The sequence below is a fragment of the Pteropus vampyrus genome, unplaced genomic scaffold (genome assembly GCF_000151845.1).
Source record: "Pteropus vampyrus isolate Shadow unplaced genomic scaffold, Pvam_2.0 Scaffold570, whole genome shotgun sequence".
Classification (NCBI taxonomy): domain Eukaryota; kingdom Metazoa; phylum Chordata; class Mammalia; order Chiroptera; family Pteropodidae; genus Pteropus; species Pteropus vampyrus.
The window spans coordinates 159,496-178,213 of NW_011889351.1; the positions used below are offsets into that span (position 1 = coordinate 159,496).

An 18,718-nucleotide genomic window follows, 5' to 3' on the forward strand; every position below is an offset into this window, starting at 1 on the left:
AAACCACCAGAAGTTTTTCTTAAATATGCCAAGTATGTAGCAACCTACATTTTATAATGTTGATGCTTATTTCCTGCCAGTCACATTATAAATCCAACATATTTTGTCATTAAAAATATTAATTTTACAGTGAAAAAAATGAAATTGGCATGGTAGCATCTGGAAGGAAATGATCAAGAGTGGGTTTAGAAATGACTACTAACAAAGTAGGGCTAGGCTCTTACTGGCTTACTTTTTTAATGGTTACTAAAACCATGCCTTGGATTCCATTAAAAATGCCCTCATTCTTTAACTATGATGGGAGATTTTCCATTGTTTGAAACAGAGCTTTGAAAGTATGACTGCCTTAAGAACAACAGCTTGAGCTTCTGGTTATTTATGGAATTCTGAAAAATATTGATTGGAATGCATCATTATAATCAATTACTTGCCATCTGTTCTCAGCACTGTACTCATGGCACTGATCTTATAGCAGCAGATACACTGTGGATTCCTTTCTCAGCTCCCGCTCCCAAAAATATAGGGAGTGTAGAAATGTGAAAATTCTTTCAGTTTCATAAACGCTTAGCAGAATGCTGTGAGGCATATTTATCAGAAGAAAAATCCGTAAACATTAGGCAATGTTTATTTTATCTTTTCCATGATTTGGTGATAAGAACTGAATGTGCTAAGAACTGAAAAAATACTGATGATATGAATTACACCTTTATGTGATCATAGTTCATTGTTCTATTTCATTGTTCCTTTTAAACTTGGTTGTCTATATTTAGACTGTATTGATGAATGTGTACTCTCTTAAAGCTCTGTGCTGTGAAACAGTGTCAGTAATCTTTTTTTTCTCTTTTTTAATCTTTCTAGCTAGAAGATGAAGCTCTCAAGTACATAGGTGCACACTGTCCTGAACTGGTGACTTTGAACTTGCAGACTTGCTTAGTAAGCAATCCCTCCCCAACTCTTCTGCATTAGTAATTTATTTCCATATTATTACTGTAAGAATTTCAGTCATCAAGACCAGTGGTTTTTTCACTTCTACCCTGGGGACACAGTAGACGCAGATGATTTCTTTACAGGCTTAACAATACCCATTCCCAGGGGCTTTGACATAGTTAAGAGGGTAGCTTATTCAGTATTACAAGTAGGCTAACTATAACTCCACCCCTTTCTTTTCTACATAAGAAAACTCTACTTTTTAGAATTAAATTATTCACAAACTTCAGTATTTAAAATATTTTTGGTAAGTTAATTGCAATCACATTGATTAAAATCTATTAGTGGGTCATAACTATTAGGAACCACTGATCCAAACAGATGATGAGCAGATATGTCCTTTAAATTATTTTTAAGTAATATTTGTAGTTTACATTTGATTTGTTTAGACTATCAGAGTTTTTGTGTCTATCCCAAACCCCTGAATTTTACTTTGAGAATTTGCTGAAACTGTTCAAGATCCTAGAATATTAACAATACACCTCTGGCTTTTCTTTCTTGCTTTGTAAATTGCATATGTGTGTTGCTTTGGAGTGAGATCCTCTCTTAGCAATAAAAAAAGATTGGTCAGGGTTTTTCTTGTTTTTACTAAATAAGCCTTCTTCTGCTTATTATACCCTCCTCCTCTTATTTAATCACCTGAAACTTGAGAGCATAGTAGTTTAGTTTAAAGGTGATACTTAAAGGGCCACATTATGTGCAATTTAAGCAACTGGCCCTTCCAGCCCTCAAGGGATGGTACTTGCTGATAATGATCTGCTTAGGGTTTTCTGGAGACTGAGTTAAAGGAATGACATTTAAAAAAAATTCTGACCACTCCTTTCTTTTAATTCTAGTTGCCACAGTTGCTAACTACCAGAATTTGCCTAATTTCATTTATGAAACTGAAATATTTGGCTTGAGAGAAAGAGCTTACAACTATTGTAAACATGAAGCCGTTATCTTACAGAGATAGGAAAAATCTGTTCTTGGACATCTTCACATTTTATTTATATACAACTACACACACATCCTGTGTATATACGTATATATATGTTACATACAGACTCACACATACGCATAAATATGTATATACCGTACCGGCCATTTGCCATTTTAGTTTCATTTCCTTTACTCTTCTAACAGGCAGAAATTACAGTTGGTAAAGCATAAAGAACCATTTCTATCATATGTTTATTTTACTGTTTCCCTTCACCCAGATATTAGGCCACAAGTCAGTCCTCCATCATTCCTTCCATACAGTGTGATGAAATGATTCTCAACATTCATGAGTCTTCGTGTTCTTTCCCAAAACTATTGAAGTGACTGAAGTACATTCTTGATCTATTCTCTTTTTCTTGACTAGTTTGAAAACATAAAAGTTCAGTAAATTTGACTCTTTTAAAATTTAAAGTAATACGACTTTTCTTATCTTTCTCAGAAATCCCTTATAGACTTTAAACCATTAAAAAGGAAACGATAGCACAACCCTACAAATACTTCCTGAATATTGTGTGACATAAATTCCATTGGCCTGCTAAATATGCATATTTATCGATTGCTGCTTCCCACTCTACATTTCAGTTATTGTTTAATAATAATGATACATCACACTTGCTTGGCACTTTTTTAGGTTCTTCCACATGTGTATATACCTCACTAATTTATCCTCATAACAAATCTTGTATATATATATGCCTTAGCATCCATTTTTTTATCGTTTTTTTCCATTATATAGTATTGAGAACATAATGATTTAAGCAGTGAATATTTAAAGTTTAATTTTTTTTTTCAGTTGTCTTTGCAACCTAAAGACTCTGTTTGATTAGACAGAGGTAAAAGGGGAGCTTTTCTGAGGCTAACACAAAATTAGTTAATCTAGCAGGACAACTTGAAGTGCTGATCAAATCTGAACGAATTCAACATGTTAAGATGTTTTTACTTGACTTTTTTTAATGTAACATCTTTGTTGTTTTTCATTTTATAGTAATTTAAAACATACAAAATTATATTTGAGTTGGACACAACTATTTCCATAAATTAGAAAATTGTTTATTAGAATACAAAAATATAGGAATAAATAGATCTGTGATTGGTATGAGATTGCAACCATCATCCACAGGTTGTTTCATTTTTTTCAGTTGCTTAGTATCAATTTTGAACTTGTAAATATGTTTATACTATTAAAATATTGCCTTTATCTGTTTGCTAGGTTTTAAAATCATTTAACTGAATCTACACCATGATGCAGTGCTATTCCCAATTCCATTAAGTTAAAAGAAACCCATTATAGCTTCTTTCCTTTACCCCAAAAATGAGCACAGATTCTCTTGCAAATTAAATCAGAAGGATCTGGAAGGAAGAAACAAAATGTGTTCATTTTCTTTTAGGTCTGCTACCTGATTAATATTAAATCTGCTTATGTTTCTTTTTGGTACTTATTTTCACAGAAGTAACATTTTTCCTTCATTTTCTTCTGCTAAGTTACTAATATCTATGGGGTTTTTTTGCTCTTGTTTTTTTTATTTTATTTTTTTTTTTTTAGCAAATCACAGATGAAGGTCTCATTACTATATGCAGAGGGTGCCATAAGTTACAGTCCCTCTGTGCCTCCGGCTGCTCCAACATCACAGATGCCATCCTGAATGCTCTAGGTCAGAACTGCCCACGGCTTAGGTAAACATTTCTTATTTAGCTCAAAATTTTGGGAGAGGGACAGAGACCTTCTTCACCCATATTTATTCTATAGAATCTTTAAATTTTTAAGGTAAACACTACAAGGCCACTACCCTTTTAGATGCCCACCTCCTTATTTTGTACTTCATTTGGTTACATGTAATTGGCCTGAGTCAAGGGATAATAGCCCCCATTTGCTACTTCTTACTATCCGTGCTTGAAAAAAAAAAAATCAACATTTTAATATGTTACTTGAGAAAAGAAATAAAGGCATTTTCTTTTATTAATACTTTCATATACAAATGGTCCCTGGCTTACAATGGTTCAACTTATGATTCTTTGACTTTACCATAGTATAAAAGCAATATGCATAATAAATTACATGATATATTCAACATTTGATTATAAAATAGACTTGTGTTAAATAATTTTGCCCACTTGTAGACTATTGTAAGTGTTCCGAGTACGTTTTAGGTAGGCTTGGCTAAGCTATGATGTTTGGTAGATTACGTGATTAAAAGCATTTCAACTTAGTGATATTTTCAATTTACGATGGATTTATCAGAGCATAACCCCATCCATCACAAGTCAAGGGAGCATCTGTAATTCTTTTCTGAAGAAAGTTTTTCAAGATCCATCCTATAGTCACTTATAATAATGATGCCAGGTACATAGCAAGGAATCGTTAGGGGAAAAAAAAAACAACAAAAAAACAAAAAACAGCCATACAAGGGAACCTCCTTTGTGCTGATTGATGATCTTTTAAAGCAAGCCTTATTTCTCTGTGGTTCCTCTCTGCCTAAATATAGGATTGGCTGAATATAGATTAAGAATGCTGTGTTAGTGTGCCTGTAGTCTCAAACTCATATTCTATAAGAGCACACAACACACTATTTTGATCCCTATATACCTGTTTTATTTCTTAAAACTTGTTTTGTACTTACATGTTAGATGTGTTAGCCATTGTTCAAAGTGATTCACAAATGTTAATTTAATCATCATGACACTACATGAACATTGTTATTACCTCCATATTATAGATGAGAAGACTGAAGCACAGAGAGGTCAAGTAACCTGTTCAAGGTCTCACAGCTAGTAAATGCAGGATTCAAACCTAGGCAGTCTGGCTCCAGAACTCATGAAACCATTCATCTTACATATAATAATCATTTAAACCAGTAAAACTTCATTAAAACTTTTTTTGTAATCATCTAGCCATAGGCCATAATTAGTGAAAGAAAATTTGCCTACAGTATCAAAATGCCTTAGTAGATCATAGACTTTTGGTCAAATTAGTAATATCAGAATCTTAGAGTAGAGTTCTATTCAGGAGCGAAGGAGGTAGCCAAATTCCTCTAAAAATATTACCTGTTCTTTTTTCGTTTTAAAGAGAAAGATGTTCAGCTCCACCCCCCTTTATAGTTTATCTTAACTGCTAAAACAGAAAGGCTCTCAAACGTGATACCCAAGGTGGCTTCAGTCAGATCATGCTTTTCCATTAGATGCTGCATTCATTTCTAATTGTCAGTTGATAATGATTTCTTTTACTTTAGCATTACTTTTTTTCAACTTCTGTAAGTAATTTGTAAGCACATGTATAAATATTCTTTGATACCATCATGCAGATGCCACCAGACTTTTCACAGAAAAGAGCTACTTTTGATTCCTGGGTCCTGTGGTCGGTATTTAGGTTGGTGTTTAGCAGTTCTAAATAGAAGAGTGGCTGCCAAAGTTCAGCTCCCCTCTCCACTGGGCCTCCCTGGAAGGCTGTGGGAGGAGGCAGGAAGCTTAAGGGTATTTTTTTCATAAGTATGGAATTTCATATTTGGGATAGGCCTGTAATTAACTAGTCCCTTCATAGCATTTTTAAAAGCTATTTAAATCTGAGTGAACCTACACCTAAAATAGGAAAAGAGAATAATTTACTTTAGCAACAGATTAACTGAAACAGAGTATTTTATCTCCATTTCCTTTGTTTTCTAGGAGCAGGCTGCCCTCTGGGGGTAAGCAGTATGCCATCAAGAAGCCTTTTAAATGCATTTCTCATGCATTTTGGCATTAACTACAAGCTTCTGTTATATTCTTCTGATTGTATCAGCCTGAAATGTGGTATTTACAGGACCACTTATGATGACTCCATGAAAATGAATGGCAAGATCTGTATACAGACTTGCTTAGCTAGTAATGTCACTCTTTATTATGTAGTCCTTAGGGAATAGGAGGTTTTTTTAAATTCTTGATGTTTTAATAAACACAGTTTTCAGGGACCAAGGACTTGACTTTCACTTTGTTTTTTAACAGAATATTAGAAGTGGCAAGATGTTCTCAACTAACAGATGTAGGCTTTACCACTCTGGCCAGGGTAAGCATTTTCTTCAGGTTCTATAGGTTTTGTTTAGGATTTTTATTTCAGAAGAGTGACCAAGGAGGAAAATGTGGAATGACAGCAGAATTGAGGATGCGGGATGTGGGGGAACTTCTCTGTTCCTGACCATTCTCATGCCACAGCCACAGGCCTATATAATACAAACTGCTCTAGAAATGCAGACATGCATTGGATAGCATGATGCGCCTGCTGAGACCTTTATTTTCCACACTTTCATATGATAAACTAAGCAGGAACTTCCTAGTTTGTGGAAGAAACACTTGGATTGGTTTATAAATCATTACATAATAATAGTATTTAAAATTATACTGTCCCTTGGACCTGTAAGATGTTAGATACTTTAAATGTGACATAATTGAGAAATTTCACTGTCATCGAGGCCTTTTTAAATATGTGATTAATGGAATAAGACAGTGACATTAGAATGACACCAACTCTGAAACTCTTTTAAGAGTTCATTATATTTAATACTACTGCTTAGTTTTCTGGCCTTAAATTTTTCCCATGTTTTAAAATGTTTATATTGTAATGTTTGGTTTTATATTTTGTATAGAATTGCCATGAGCTTGAAAAGATGGACTTGGAAGAGTGTGTTCAGGTAAGATTGTAGTTTTTACTCAGAAATACAGTACAATAGAAACTTACTTAGCTTGCACATGAGAACATTCACTTCCTTTCCCTGTAGTGTAGTGTAGTGTAGTGTAGTGCCTGGCAGCACTGCTGACTCTCTGTTTATTGAGGTGTCCTCCAGGCATACCAGACAGAAGTGCTCTTGGTATATGTGTTAAGAAACTAGGAAAATACATGCCATTGATATGGTTGCCATTGGAAGGAAAGAAGATCCAGACAGGCCATAAAGATGTTAAGCTATTTACTTAGACCTACAGGACGCTAGTAAATAATTAAAGCCCTGTCACACTGGTATATAGCACTGACCTTTTCTTTTGTAGCTTAACTGATTGCTGGACCCCTGACATCATTAGCCCTGGAAACCCAGCTCGTGGAACCCTTCCCTTCAGGCAGGCAAACTAACCAGATATCTCCTTATCAATAATTTTGTTACCAGTCTTAAGAACTTCGAGATTATTGGTTGATTGGGGAGTAGCTTTGACGGACTCCTAAAAAGAAGATAGAGCAATGAATTTTTATAATAGTAAAAGTAAAGAAGATACTTGGGTAACGATTGAGGTCAGTTTTTTCTAAATTGTTATCTGATCTGAACACTGCTTAGCAGCTATTAGTTCTTATTAACTAAAACTTGTTCACATCATTTATCTCTTGCACATGATTGAGTGTACTGTCCTTTCCATTGTTAGTCCTTCCGAGTGATATACACACACCTGCCTGCCCCCACTCCCTACCCCCTTGCTGTTTTTTAGCCCCTTTGAAGCTATGTATATTAAAATAATATATAGTAATAACCCCAGAGTTGAGAAGAATTTGGAGGAAGTACTGATTTACTTTTTGTCCTAAGATAACTGTAAGAGACTGTTCTTTCTTCAGGGGTTCCTCCTTCCTGAATGTTCATAGGTAACCCACATTCCAGCAGCCTCTTCCTGCCACCCTTGGGAAGATAACTGACACCCAAGTTATCAGGCCAAATATCTAAAAATTTGAGGATGTTCCTACATTAATTTTTTTCATGGAAGTCTTCTTCTGATCTTTTCTATGATGGTTCTGAGGAGGTAGAACAAAGTCCAGTGGGTAGACGCTATCAGGAGACATATTTTCATTCATTTCAAAAACAAAACAGTCTTCAATAGACTTGTTTAAAGGAGATGAATATATGTGTTCAAGCCTAGACTAGATAGGTTCTCAAGGATAGGTTCTCAAGGATAGGTTCAGGTAGCCAATGGGATTTCAACCTCAAGATTCTGTTATTTGATCATTGATATTAGAATATCAGTCTAGGATATAAGGTATATAAGGAATATAAGAATGAGGTATGGCCCATGAATGTTTTTGGAATTATATGTAAAATAACTTTTGTATTTCTTTCAGATAACAGATAGCACATTAATCCAACTTTCTATACACTGTCCTCGACTTCAAGTATTGGTGAGTTTGACTCTGAAAGTTTTGTGTTTATTAGATTTAATAAAAATTCAGCTCTTACTTTCCTCGTGGTGTTTGGCTACCATTTTGGGAAAGCATAGTTCTCCAAATTGCCAACTTACAGAGGACCAAGGGAAGACATGCGTGTAGGGAGAAACAGATAGGAACTGGAAAAATTAAATATTTTTTGTATCAATATTTGGAGACTGAAAACTGACATGGAAAGTATGAGTTCTATCTTCCACATGAATTACACTCCAACTTGAGCGTTGCTTAAATTTCCAGAGGTCCGGGAGACAAGATGACCCAAAATACAGTTTCACCTGGGATTAAATGTTCCTGTAAAACAGAACCAGTCAAGGCTTTACTAGGGGAGTTCTCTGCTACTGCTTCCAGTAACACTATGAGAAAGCATTCTGCTTGACTATTCTGTATCTAGGTTCATTTTTGGTGTGTTGGGTGACACATTACTATCCAAAATTGGGTCAAAACTTCTGAGTTTCCCATGTAGGAACCAGGGATTTAAGGAAAATTGATAAAGTGAAAAGATTTATGTGCAGAGATAACCACACCTGACAATTGTAAGAATCAACTTTAGTTAATTAACTGGGTATACCCCTGTACCAAGTATTCATTATTTAATACAAATTCTAGAAGTTTTTATGCATGAAAAGCTTGAACCCCACTGTCCCTATAAAGAAGAAAAGTATTAATTTACGTCTTGGGGGTAATATTATTTTGTTTATGAATTATTTCACAATAATTATATGAATTCACAGGGTATATTCAGAATCACACAGAAATGTCAGTCATTGATTGTCAAAAGCAGAACCCCAGAAACTAGTTTGCTTTCATCATTTTACCACATGGATCTAGTAATGAAATGGTTCCATATACATCACAATCAAACCAGAAAAGTCTCCTTTCTGGTAGTACACAGGCCTCTGGCTAGAAGAATGCCATAAGATGTTTCAGTCTCCTCGTTCTATTTGGTTGCAGAGTCTGTCTCACTGTGAGCTGATCACAGATGATGGAATTCGTCACTTGGGAAATGGGGCCTGTGCTCATGACCAGCTGGAGGTGATTGAACTGGACAACTGCCCACTAATCACAGATGCTTCCCTGGAGCACTTGAAGAGTTGTCACAGCCTCGAGCGGATAGAACTCTATGACTGCCAGCAAATCACACGGGCTGGAATCAAGAGACTCAGGGTAAAGAGGGCCACACCACTCTCCAGCTCTAGTGTTCTCTGCACCCTTTTCTCCTTCCCTTTTTTTTTTTTTTTAGATTTAGATTCCTGTGATTTTTATATTTACTTGGACATTTAGCAAAGAGGAAAAAAACTGGAGAGCAAACCTAAAGGTAGAAAGTTTTTAACCTCTTGTTCCAGATGGAAAATTTAGTAGGAAAATATACACCAAAGGGAAGAAAAATAAGTCTCCTCCCAGCAGTTTCTCCAGTAATGTCCAAAGCTTCTTAACGTGCCCAGAGTCAAAAGCATATGCCAGATTTTGGTTCTAGAGGAAAGAAAGGAATAACATAAAGAACATATTTCATTAAATAGGATTTAAGAATTGAATTTGTATTTCCTTTCACATCAAGAAGGTCCTTATTTTTTAAGACAACAAATGGATCAAGTAGTTTTTCCCTTTTCTTTTCGCCCCACCCTCCATAATAGAGAGACCTGTGCGTAGCCAAACAACTAGAATACAGGTTATAAAAGGCTGGCTAAATCTGTGTTAAACTATTCAGTCAATAGACATTTATTGGAACATCTGTATCACACCTGCTGTGGGAAAGGCACTGTGCTTAGTTAGGCCCTTACAACCAACCTCTGAAAAATCCATGTTGGCCATATGGCATCGGAACACTTAAAGGAGCACCAAACGTCATCTTTATTTTCAGTTGGCCTCAGTTCCTCCTCTCCCATGAGACCTAGAGGACTCAGAGCATAACTGCAATGGAATGTCCTTGCAGCCATATTTCTTCTGAACCTAAAGAGAGAGACAGATCAACCAGTCTTCTGTGGCCTACTTCTACTAGGATTTCTGGCTGTAAGGAATCTCTTCCATCTCTTCAGGAGTCTTTATCTGTTCTTCAAGTCACTTCACACTTTTCCACTTTAATTTAGCTGTTTATGTACATGTCTAGACTGTAAGTTTCCTAAGAGCAGGCTCTCCATCTTGACCATCTTTGTACTGCTCTTATATAACTAGCACAGTGCCACGACACAGTAGGAATTCAGAAACTGTTTACATAGTAAAAACTAGAGGCATAATAAGGTTTTTAAATATCAGAAGAAACATTGTCCACCAATGACTTGGAAAAAATTATTATTTCGAGCTTATACAGTTTCATCCAACCATGAGAATCAAATCAGGAATCTCCTTTGGGACAGGTTAAGAGATTGGTATGAAGTTTTTCCCCAGTTTTATTATGGAAGCAGGTACCAAAATTATGTGAGCTGATTTGGTCATTTAGAGTAAAGTGGGATGGTACAGAGTAGAACCCAGGCCTCAACATCCTGGCTGCTAGTGCTCAGCCTCTGCCCTGCTTTAATGGCTGCTTAGCCCCTCAGTGTTTTCTCTGAAAAGCAATGTTGCTCTTTCTGTTTTAGCCCTCTCTCAGTAATGTTTCTGTCTTGTTTCAGACCCATTTACCCAATATTAAAGTCCACGCCTACTTCGCACCTGTCACTCCACCCCCATCAGTAGGGGGCAGCAGACAGCGCTTCTGCAGATGCTGCATCATCCTATGACATTGGAAGTGTTCAACCTTGGCGAACTGAGTATTTAATGACACTTCTAGAGTTACCGTGGAGTCTCCAGTGGAAGCAACCCCAGTGTTCTGGGCAAGAGTTACAAAGTGAGGGCAGCATCCAAATCCCCAGAGCCACACATACATACATGTACCCACCCTCACCCCCACCCACTCTAGCTCTGTGACCACAGGACTGAAGTTCATGCTGGCTTTATCAAGTGGATTGGTAAAACTTAACCATTCCTGTTGGACGTGCCTGGAAGAAAATCATAGACAAGGTAGAGGGAAGAGGGCATTCCAGCAAACCCAGTGTTACTGCTACTGTGGTTTCTTTATTTTGTTAATGGGTTTCTTTGGCGATTTTAGAACAGCAACTGCAGTTCTCCAGGGTCAAGGAAAGCATAGAAAAACAATATGTGTTGTATCCAGGGACCAGAAAGAAAATTTCTTTGCATTCTATAAATGGTAGCCATCCATTGTGAGATGACTACAGAGCTTCTGTGCTTCCTCGTTCCCATGCCAACATGCTGAGCATGCTCACAAAGAAGGCTCGTTCATTCTTCCTCCTTTTTTAGTGTTTGGCCCAGAGGTTTCCTAAATAGTTTTGTTGAAATCGCTGTGGTGCAAATATGATTACTTATTCACTCAAATTGTCACTCTCTTTAGCACACTTGTACACCTGTCTTTCGTTCTCTGTTGCTCCCTCCTACATTCTTGCTCAGTCTGTCACCTGTTCATAGTCTGCTTACTCACACTCAAGTGTTACTCTTTTGCTGTTATTGTGTTTACAGTTTGCATTTTGGATGATTAGTTGGGGTTACCAAACATTTTTAAAAGAGACATTATCAATAAATATTTTTTTAATTCTAAATTTTACCATTAGGGGGCCCTGCCTGAATCTTTGCCAATCTGAAGGGAAACTTACAAAACCAAGAAAAGTTATGAGAAGAAATATAGCTAAAACTATTTTTGAAGAAAGTAAACTTTGCCTTTTGGTTTCTGTTGTATCTTGTGATATGTGATATTACGCATGATGTGCCCAGTATGTCCCATGCACATTTTCCCTACCGTCAAAACTCCACTAACTTAATAAGGAGAGAGAAATGCATTATTAGTAAAGAGTGGAATGACAAACCAGAACTGAGCCTGAAAGCCCCCACCACCCAAAGCTCAGACATATATGTTCACTGAAATCTAGATGTGGTTAGTGGCATCCTTGATTTGTGTCTGTGAGGTGGTTTTGTTTTAGCAGGAATGCTGCAAGGGCCTGCGCCATCTTGCCAATCAGTTTCTCCCTCCTGCACCCTCCCAATTTCAGTCTGTCAGGGATACAAAATGACTCTGTAACAGCTGGTCAACTGTATGTTAGTGTTGACGGTATATCTAATATTGTTGCCTCAAAAGACAGAACCTTTTCAGAACCTGTCAACCGTGTCTCTGTTGTGCTTCAGACTTCTCATGAATAAAATATAAATGTAGCCAGGTGAAGAAATTAGGGCAGCAGAAAGAGAACATTGAGAGGACATAGGGAGTTAAGTGTCTCTGTCTAGCCTGGTCACCAGAGCCGAAGGCAGGGTATTCAGTGCCCATGACTCTTGAGTTGAAGAAGCAGCTTCCCCTTCCTCACAAAAAAAATCATGTAAGGTGAGTGAAACAAGTTTCTAAACCCTGAGGTTAGAAACCTTTTGTGATTTTTTTAATAGGATGACTTTTATTTTTGTCTTTTAGAACATTAATGTGCAGTCCACATTAGATCACCTTCTTTATGACTCAGGCTGTTGAAAGGCTTGTTTTATGTTTCAAGTACTGGTTCAACCAACATGTGTGAGAGTTAAGTGTGATTTATTTCTTCACGAGCAGTCACATGAAAGCATCTTAGAAATGTGTATGATCTACTAGTATTGAGCATGTTACATTTATTTTAAATCCTATTTTATTATGCCCTTTTAAAAGCTCAAATTACTTATTTTTTAATTCCCTTTCCCTTTATTCTCTTTCCAAATTACAATGTAAGGAATATACTTTTTAAAGTGAGACTCAATTTCCTGACTGTACCCCACACATATAAGTATATACACTTCCCTGATACAGTGCATAGTATTCAGATTCCCAGGTCACTCTTTCAAATAAAACTAAAAATAGAAACATTTAGGGGTCATCCACTCTAACAGATAGGTTTTTTTTATATACATTGTGTTTGAACAAATTGACCATAAAACCCCGATTGATTGATTAGTGACTGTTGATTTGAATTGCCCAATAGTCGAGGCTATTAAGGCATTTCTTCACTTGAAAAAATATGTAAATTTAAAAGAACCTACTCATTAGTACTTTAAAATCCTGGAAATGCTGTTTCTCTACTCAAAGAGCGTACCCATGTGCAGGTCCTCATGGACTTGGCCCAGGTGATCCCTGTCTCTCTGGGCTGAGAACAGAGTGGAGCGAGAGCATAAAGTCCCTGGAGTGTGTAGCACTGGCTTGTGTATGGTCAGGCAGGAGCTTTGTTCCTTTCTCAGGAAAACTTCAGGCCCATCAAACTTGGAATGAAATATAGTTTTTTATGCCAATCTGCAGCCTACGCCAGCTGATGAAATGTACCAGGACTTTGAGAACCCAGAACATGGTAAGTTTTGGTCAGGTGGAAAGGGTCCTGTCATCTGAACATCATGCTTTCTATTTCAACATCAGGGAAATTTTTTGAAAATTCAGTAAGGCTTCACAGGTGTAGGAAAACTTTTCCTTAGGAAAAGCTTATTGTTCGATTTGTCTGAGTCCAGATCCCCTCCACAGTATGCCTTATGAAAAAATGCAGCACGAACAGAGAGAAGAGGTGTGGGAGAAGTAAGAATGTACCCTCAAGGCTATTGCTGTAAACCTGCAGATAGCCATGAGGAATTACTTCAGTGTCTCTGGAGAAAGTTATTAAACTTCCAGATCATCTCTTCTCCAAGCAGCCTTTTCCCCTTATATTTTTCAGCATCGTTTACTACGTAGACATCTTTTACATCCTCTTCATTGGTCCCATCAAGGTGATTCCAGCTTTTTTTTTTTTAATTGACTTCTCCCATTTCCCTTCTGTACCCATCTGTTTAAAGCTTCCATCTCATTCCCAGTGATGCTGCTGATTCTTTTTCATATGTCTCCAGGTTAGCTTCCTCTTTGGGTCCTTGCCTGATCTAGGCAAACTGTCCTGGGCAGCCTTGAATCCAGTGACTGTCAGGTGGCTCAAGCCATTTTTTACTGGGTGGTCTTTGACTTTTGCTTACTGAAGTTGAAATCAAACTTGGGTACGAGCAGTAAGGGGATCTGGCTTCATCCTATTTTCCAATATTTGGAATAAAAAAGCACATTGTACTTTATGTAAAAAGAGTTTTCTGCTGTTTAGTGGATGTAAAAGTATTTCTTAAATGGTTTTTGTGAATTTCCACATTAAGTTGACTTAGCAGACATAAGTCAGAAATTTTACATATTCCTGATATCACACATTTTGGAAAGAAACCTGGTAAATATTTTTATGATGCTTGATTTTAGGCTTTCCAAACTGAACAGTTCAATATGGATATACTGCTGCAGCAGTCAAGTTCTTATATTTCTTCTAATTGCCTTGTAAAATGCATTGTTACTGGTTTGAAAGCTCACTAATGCCGTGGAGGGCTAAACAAAGTATGCAATGGAACCTGCCTTGGTTTGAGGTTGTTAGGAAGTGTGATAGTGCCACTGGAAAGAGGAGGGTGGTTTCCTGCCTGCCTGTGTGGGCAGCATTCCCTTAGGTGACAGTGTTGTTTTGGGGAGAAGAGGAATACTTGCTGATCATGGTTGCAGGCCCTTGGCTATTTAATATTTATCGTGCTGAAAGTCACAGACTGCTCATGACAGTCTCTACCAGTGAGAGGAAATTGATCTGTTCTTTCTTTTCCCTGCTTGTGTGCATGATTTAAGGATAGGTTTCTATCCCCATTGTGCAGCCTGGCTCACAGACTCAGTAGTATGCTTTGAGCTTCCAGAACATTTTATAATAAAATTGCCTTCTCTATCTACCCACCATTTCTGGGATCTTTAACCATCTCAGACCCAGGTTATGTGAATTAGCTAAGTTTTGTTTGAGAAAAGGTGTAGCATGTTTGGTTGGAGGTCTTGAGGCAGAACCCTCCCCCTTATAATGATCTAAGACCAAAGAGCCCTAAGGCAGCAGGAGGGTGAGGGGAAATATGGAGTCCTCAGCCTTTCTTCACCTTTATTTCGATCATAAATTTTAATTGTAAGATTGGAAGATACAGAAAGCTGTTAAAGACCATGTCAATAGTATATAATTAATCCAGGTAATTTGAGAATAAAATTTGGCTGTATTTGCTACATCTAGATGCCCTAACATAACATCTTGGTTCTCTAGCAAAGAACATGCTGCTCTAACCTTGCCTTCTCACTTGGGACAAACTTTCTACCTACCAGAAACTACCATTTGAGACAAATGAGTTTTCTTCACAAAGGGCTTCTGCAGCTCCCCGCTCAAGGCAAGTCTACCTGTTTTGTCCATTTTTATTCTTGGGAACATCAGTTGTGCATTTCTGAAGCCTTTGATCCTTAGGAAAGTTAATAACAACCTCTCAGTCTTAGTGAATCTTTGGAGCCCAAGAGAGTTACACTTAATTTTCGGCAGAAAAAAAAAAAAATTTGTTGGATGAGCTCACATCTGGGATGTTGAGAGAAATTCCATAGTGCACTTCTTCCATCTCTGCTTCATTTGTGTTTTGAGTAAGCCATTGGTAGAGTTTGGTTCCCAGCTGTTGAGTCTCAGCGCTTCCTCAGCCAGGGTGGTTCACCGCCCTTCAGGAAGAAGAACTGTGAGCACCCAAAACTGTATCAACTGACCCTGTCTATTTTCTATGTTTTTCAGTGTCTTGTTTTGAAGAATTGGGGTGGGGAAATGGTAGGTGAGATTCAAAATGAAAGAGAAATCAGTTCTGGAACTGGGGTGCTTTGCTTCAGGTATAAGCATCTGTCCTGAATATATAGAAACAGCTGCTTCACAAGTGAGTAAATTTACTTTCCTCTCCATCTGTTGAACTCCATGCCCTTCTTACTGGCAAGGAGGGCTTCTTCTTTCCACAGAGTCATCTTGATGGGGACCGGCACCACTGAAAGAAGCACCAATGCTTCCAAGCCTCTTCTGGGCATGGTTTTCACCAGGGTGAGGGAAAGTAGGCAGTAAATGCAAATTCCCAGCTCAAGAGATGGGAGAAGAAAGGCCCAGACGCATACTTTTTCTCTTCTGCCAGACCCCAAGAACATAGGGAAATCTTTGGAGCAATGTCTTTTATTAAAGTGGAAGGAGAAAACTTTGTGCCACTAAGTTTCACTTGTTGTTGTCTCTTACTACTAACTACTATTTCTTATTAATTTGAATCTACCATACTGCTGCTCTCACACGTATGTTTCTTACCTTAGCTTAACCTTCCTCAGCGCCTGAAATCATCATTCTATTTTGTTTCTTTTCTTTTTCTTTTCTTTTTCTTTTTTTTTTTTTTTTTAACGACACTAGTGAATGAGACCTTAAAGTCTTAGAAAATCCTAACTTGAAAAGGAGGCTCTAACTGGCGTGGTTTGATTAATTTATCTCACCACCACCACCACCACCACCACCACCAAAAAAGAATGATTTTTCTTTCCTAGTGCTATATAATAGATCTATAATAAGTGAAACCTTTGCTGCTACTTTCTTGGGTTTACAACAGTTTTCTCCTTCCCTTAAGAATAATTTCTTATATATACTTCTCTAATGACTGTTAATTTCTAACACATGCAGAAAGAAGCAAGCCTAAGATTTCTAATCTTACTTCCCTTCTCATCCTACCCCAAAATTACAGACTAACCTCTATAAGATCTGTGGGGTGGGGCTCATCAGAAGCCACCTGTGTATTTTCTCACCATGCTGCATCTCTCAGAGCTGACCCCTGAGGCTCTGTGGCTGCCCAGTACTGAGGGTTACTTCTTAATTTTGCCTTTCTCCATTTCTGTTTTATGACTCAATCTTCAGATGCCTCCTACTCTGGCCACCTCCTTTTTCTTCCCAAGTAACCTGCCTTGGGCATTTCCTAACTGCTCAGCTCCTCACCTTTGCCCACCTTCCAGTGACCCTGAGAGCACAGACCTGAGAAACATGGCTTGTGCAGAGCTCAGAGAACTGTGAGGACACCCTGCCCATCAAACTCTGCTCGGGGACAGAGATGAATGGGTGAATGGTGCTGTGGGAGAAATTTTTGTCTTCAAACCAGTCTCTTTCATCCCTATATCACCACACCCCCATCCCAGGCCCTGAGGGGGTAATATGCAGTGGATGGTTGACTGGCAGGGTCTGATCCCAAACATCTGCTGTCTGGCCTAAGCCTTCCCTAGCCTTTTGGCCTATCCTGGAGTGCTTCAGTGTGTGGGAGCTGCTGCTTACTGTTTCTCCACCAGGCCTGTCCAAAGCTTAGCCAGTCCCTGGGGCCAACACAGTCCCTACATGGTGACTTAACACCAGGTTCCACTACCTGTCCATGTGACTGTGTTTCCACCCAATACTTTTGGCGCTTGAGATTGTGGGGGAGGGAGGGTTATTTAACATAAAATCCAAGGTGGCAGTAGAGGATTCCTTTTGCTTTAAAATCTTTGGACTTAAAAAAAAAAAAAATGTTTTTATATATAAATATATAAAGTAAATTGTTATGTAACTATTATTGTTTCCTGTATGTTCTAATTTTGTTTATGATGTAATTAAAAGAAATAAGCTGTGAAGACTTTTCATTTTGCTGCAGAAATAGCCTGACTTGGAGCTGTGATTTAACTTCCCTGAAACCTAGAACTGCAAAGGCTTCTGAGGCCGAATGAAGGGGCTTCTTTTTGGCATCCTTATATTTTTTTAATATCCTTTAATAACCTTTATTTGTTTATTATTTAATAGCCTTTATTTAATACCTTTTTAGTAGCCTTCATTTAATACCCCAAACTCTACTTCTCTAAGAAAAACAGAAGACAACATAATCAGAGTTTCTAAAACTTTTTATCTTAATTCGAAAATAACAATTCAACCTGAGTCCCTTATCTGTGCAGAGCATCACCCTTCCCTCTACTAGGAAAGAGTGAAGACAGAGTAGAGTAATGGTTAAACACACAAGCTCCCAAGTCAGATTACCTGGCTTTCACCCTTAGGACCCTCTGTCTCAGTTCTCATTGTTAAAGTGGAGGTAACAGTACTCACTTTAGAGTTGTGATAATTGAAAGAGGTAATAATGGAACATCATAAACACATGTTACCTGCTTTTATTCCTTTCATTTCAGCAAATATTTCAGTGTCTAGTGTGTGCCAGAGGCTCCTCGGTTGAGAGGTAACACAAAGATTAATACAGTGGGGTCCGTTATCCTTTTAGTGGAGATGAGCAGTGGAGGCACATCTACAACCTAAATTAAAATCTCAGAGTATCTACTGTGCAATGAGACACTCTCGGGGAGCCCTATGTAATCACAGGCCCCACATGAAATCCAGTCATCCTGCAGGAGGTAAAGGCTTGGTCTGGATTGGTCTCGTCTGGGGCCAACATGGTTTCTTCCATGGGTGCAAGTGGGTGCCTGCTCAGTTGTCCATGACTCTGCTCAATGTTGAGAGTCAGCCCTGGACATTGAGGGGAGGCACCGTCTAGGTCTTCAGAAGATAAGCAGACTTGCCCTTCCTCATCCATTGTTAATCAGTTCAACCAGTGTTCAGAGCCTTCTTCCTTCCTACCTTCCCTAGCCGGAGGCCACCTGGTTTAAGACTCACCAAAGGTGATCAGTAAATGATCAATAAGGAATTAAGCAGATATCTTTAACAGTGTGCCTTGGCTTGTTTTCTACCCCAT

At 38.0% G+C, this 18,718-nt stretch overlaps 1 protein-coding gene across 4 annotated transcripts in view; it reads left to right on the top strand.

Annotated features, from left to right (window-relative positions):
• The window catches only part of FBXL20 (F-box and leucine rich repeat protein 20), an 82,841-nt gene extending 65,223 nt beyond the window's left edge, over nucleotides 1–17,618 (top strand). For all 4 annotated transcript variants that reach the window (XM_011384295.2, XM_011384296.2, XM_023525540.1 and 1 more), the window contains exons 9-15: nucleotides 859–933; nucleotides 3,512–3,642; nucleotides 5,944–6,004; nucleotides 6,582–6,626; nucleotides 8,030–8,086; nucleotides 9,083–9,295; nucleotides 10,735–17,618. In XM_011384295.2, the coding sequence (XP_011382597.1) occupies nucleotides 859–933; nucleotides 3,512–3,642; nucleotides 5,944–6,004; nucleotides 6,582–6,626; nucleotides 8,030–8,086; nucleotides 9,083–9,295; nucleotides 10,735–10,842 (690 nt within the window). In that variant the 3' untranslated portion in view covers nucleotides 10,843–17,618. The remainder of the gene's footprint in view (nucleotides 1–858; nucleotides 934–3,511; nucleotides 3,643–5,943; nucleotides 6,005–6,581; nucleotides 6,627–8,029; nucleotides 8,087–9,082; nucleotides 9,296–10,734) is intronic.
• Nucleotides 17,619–18,718: the final 1,100 nt, after the last annotated feature.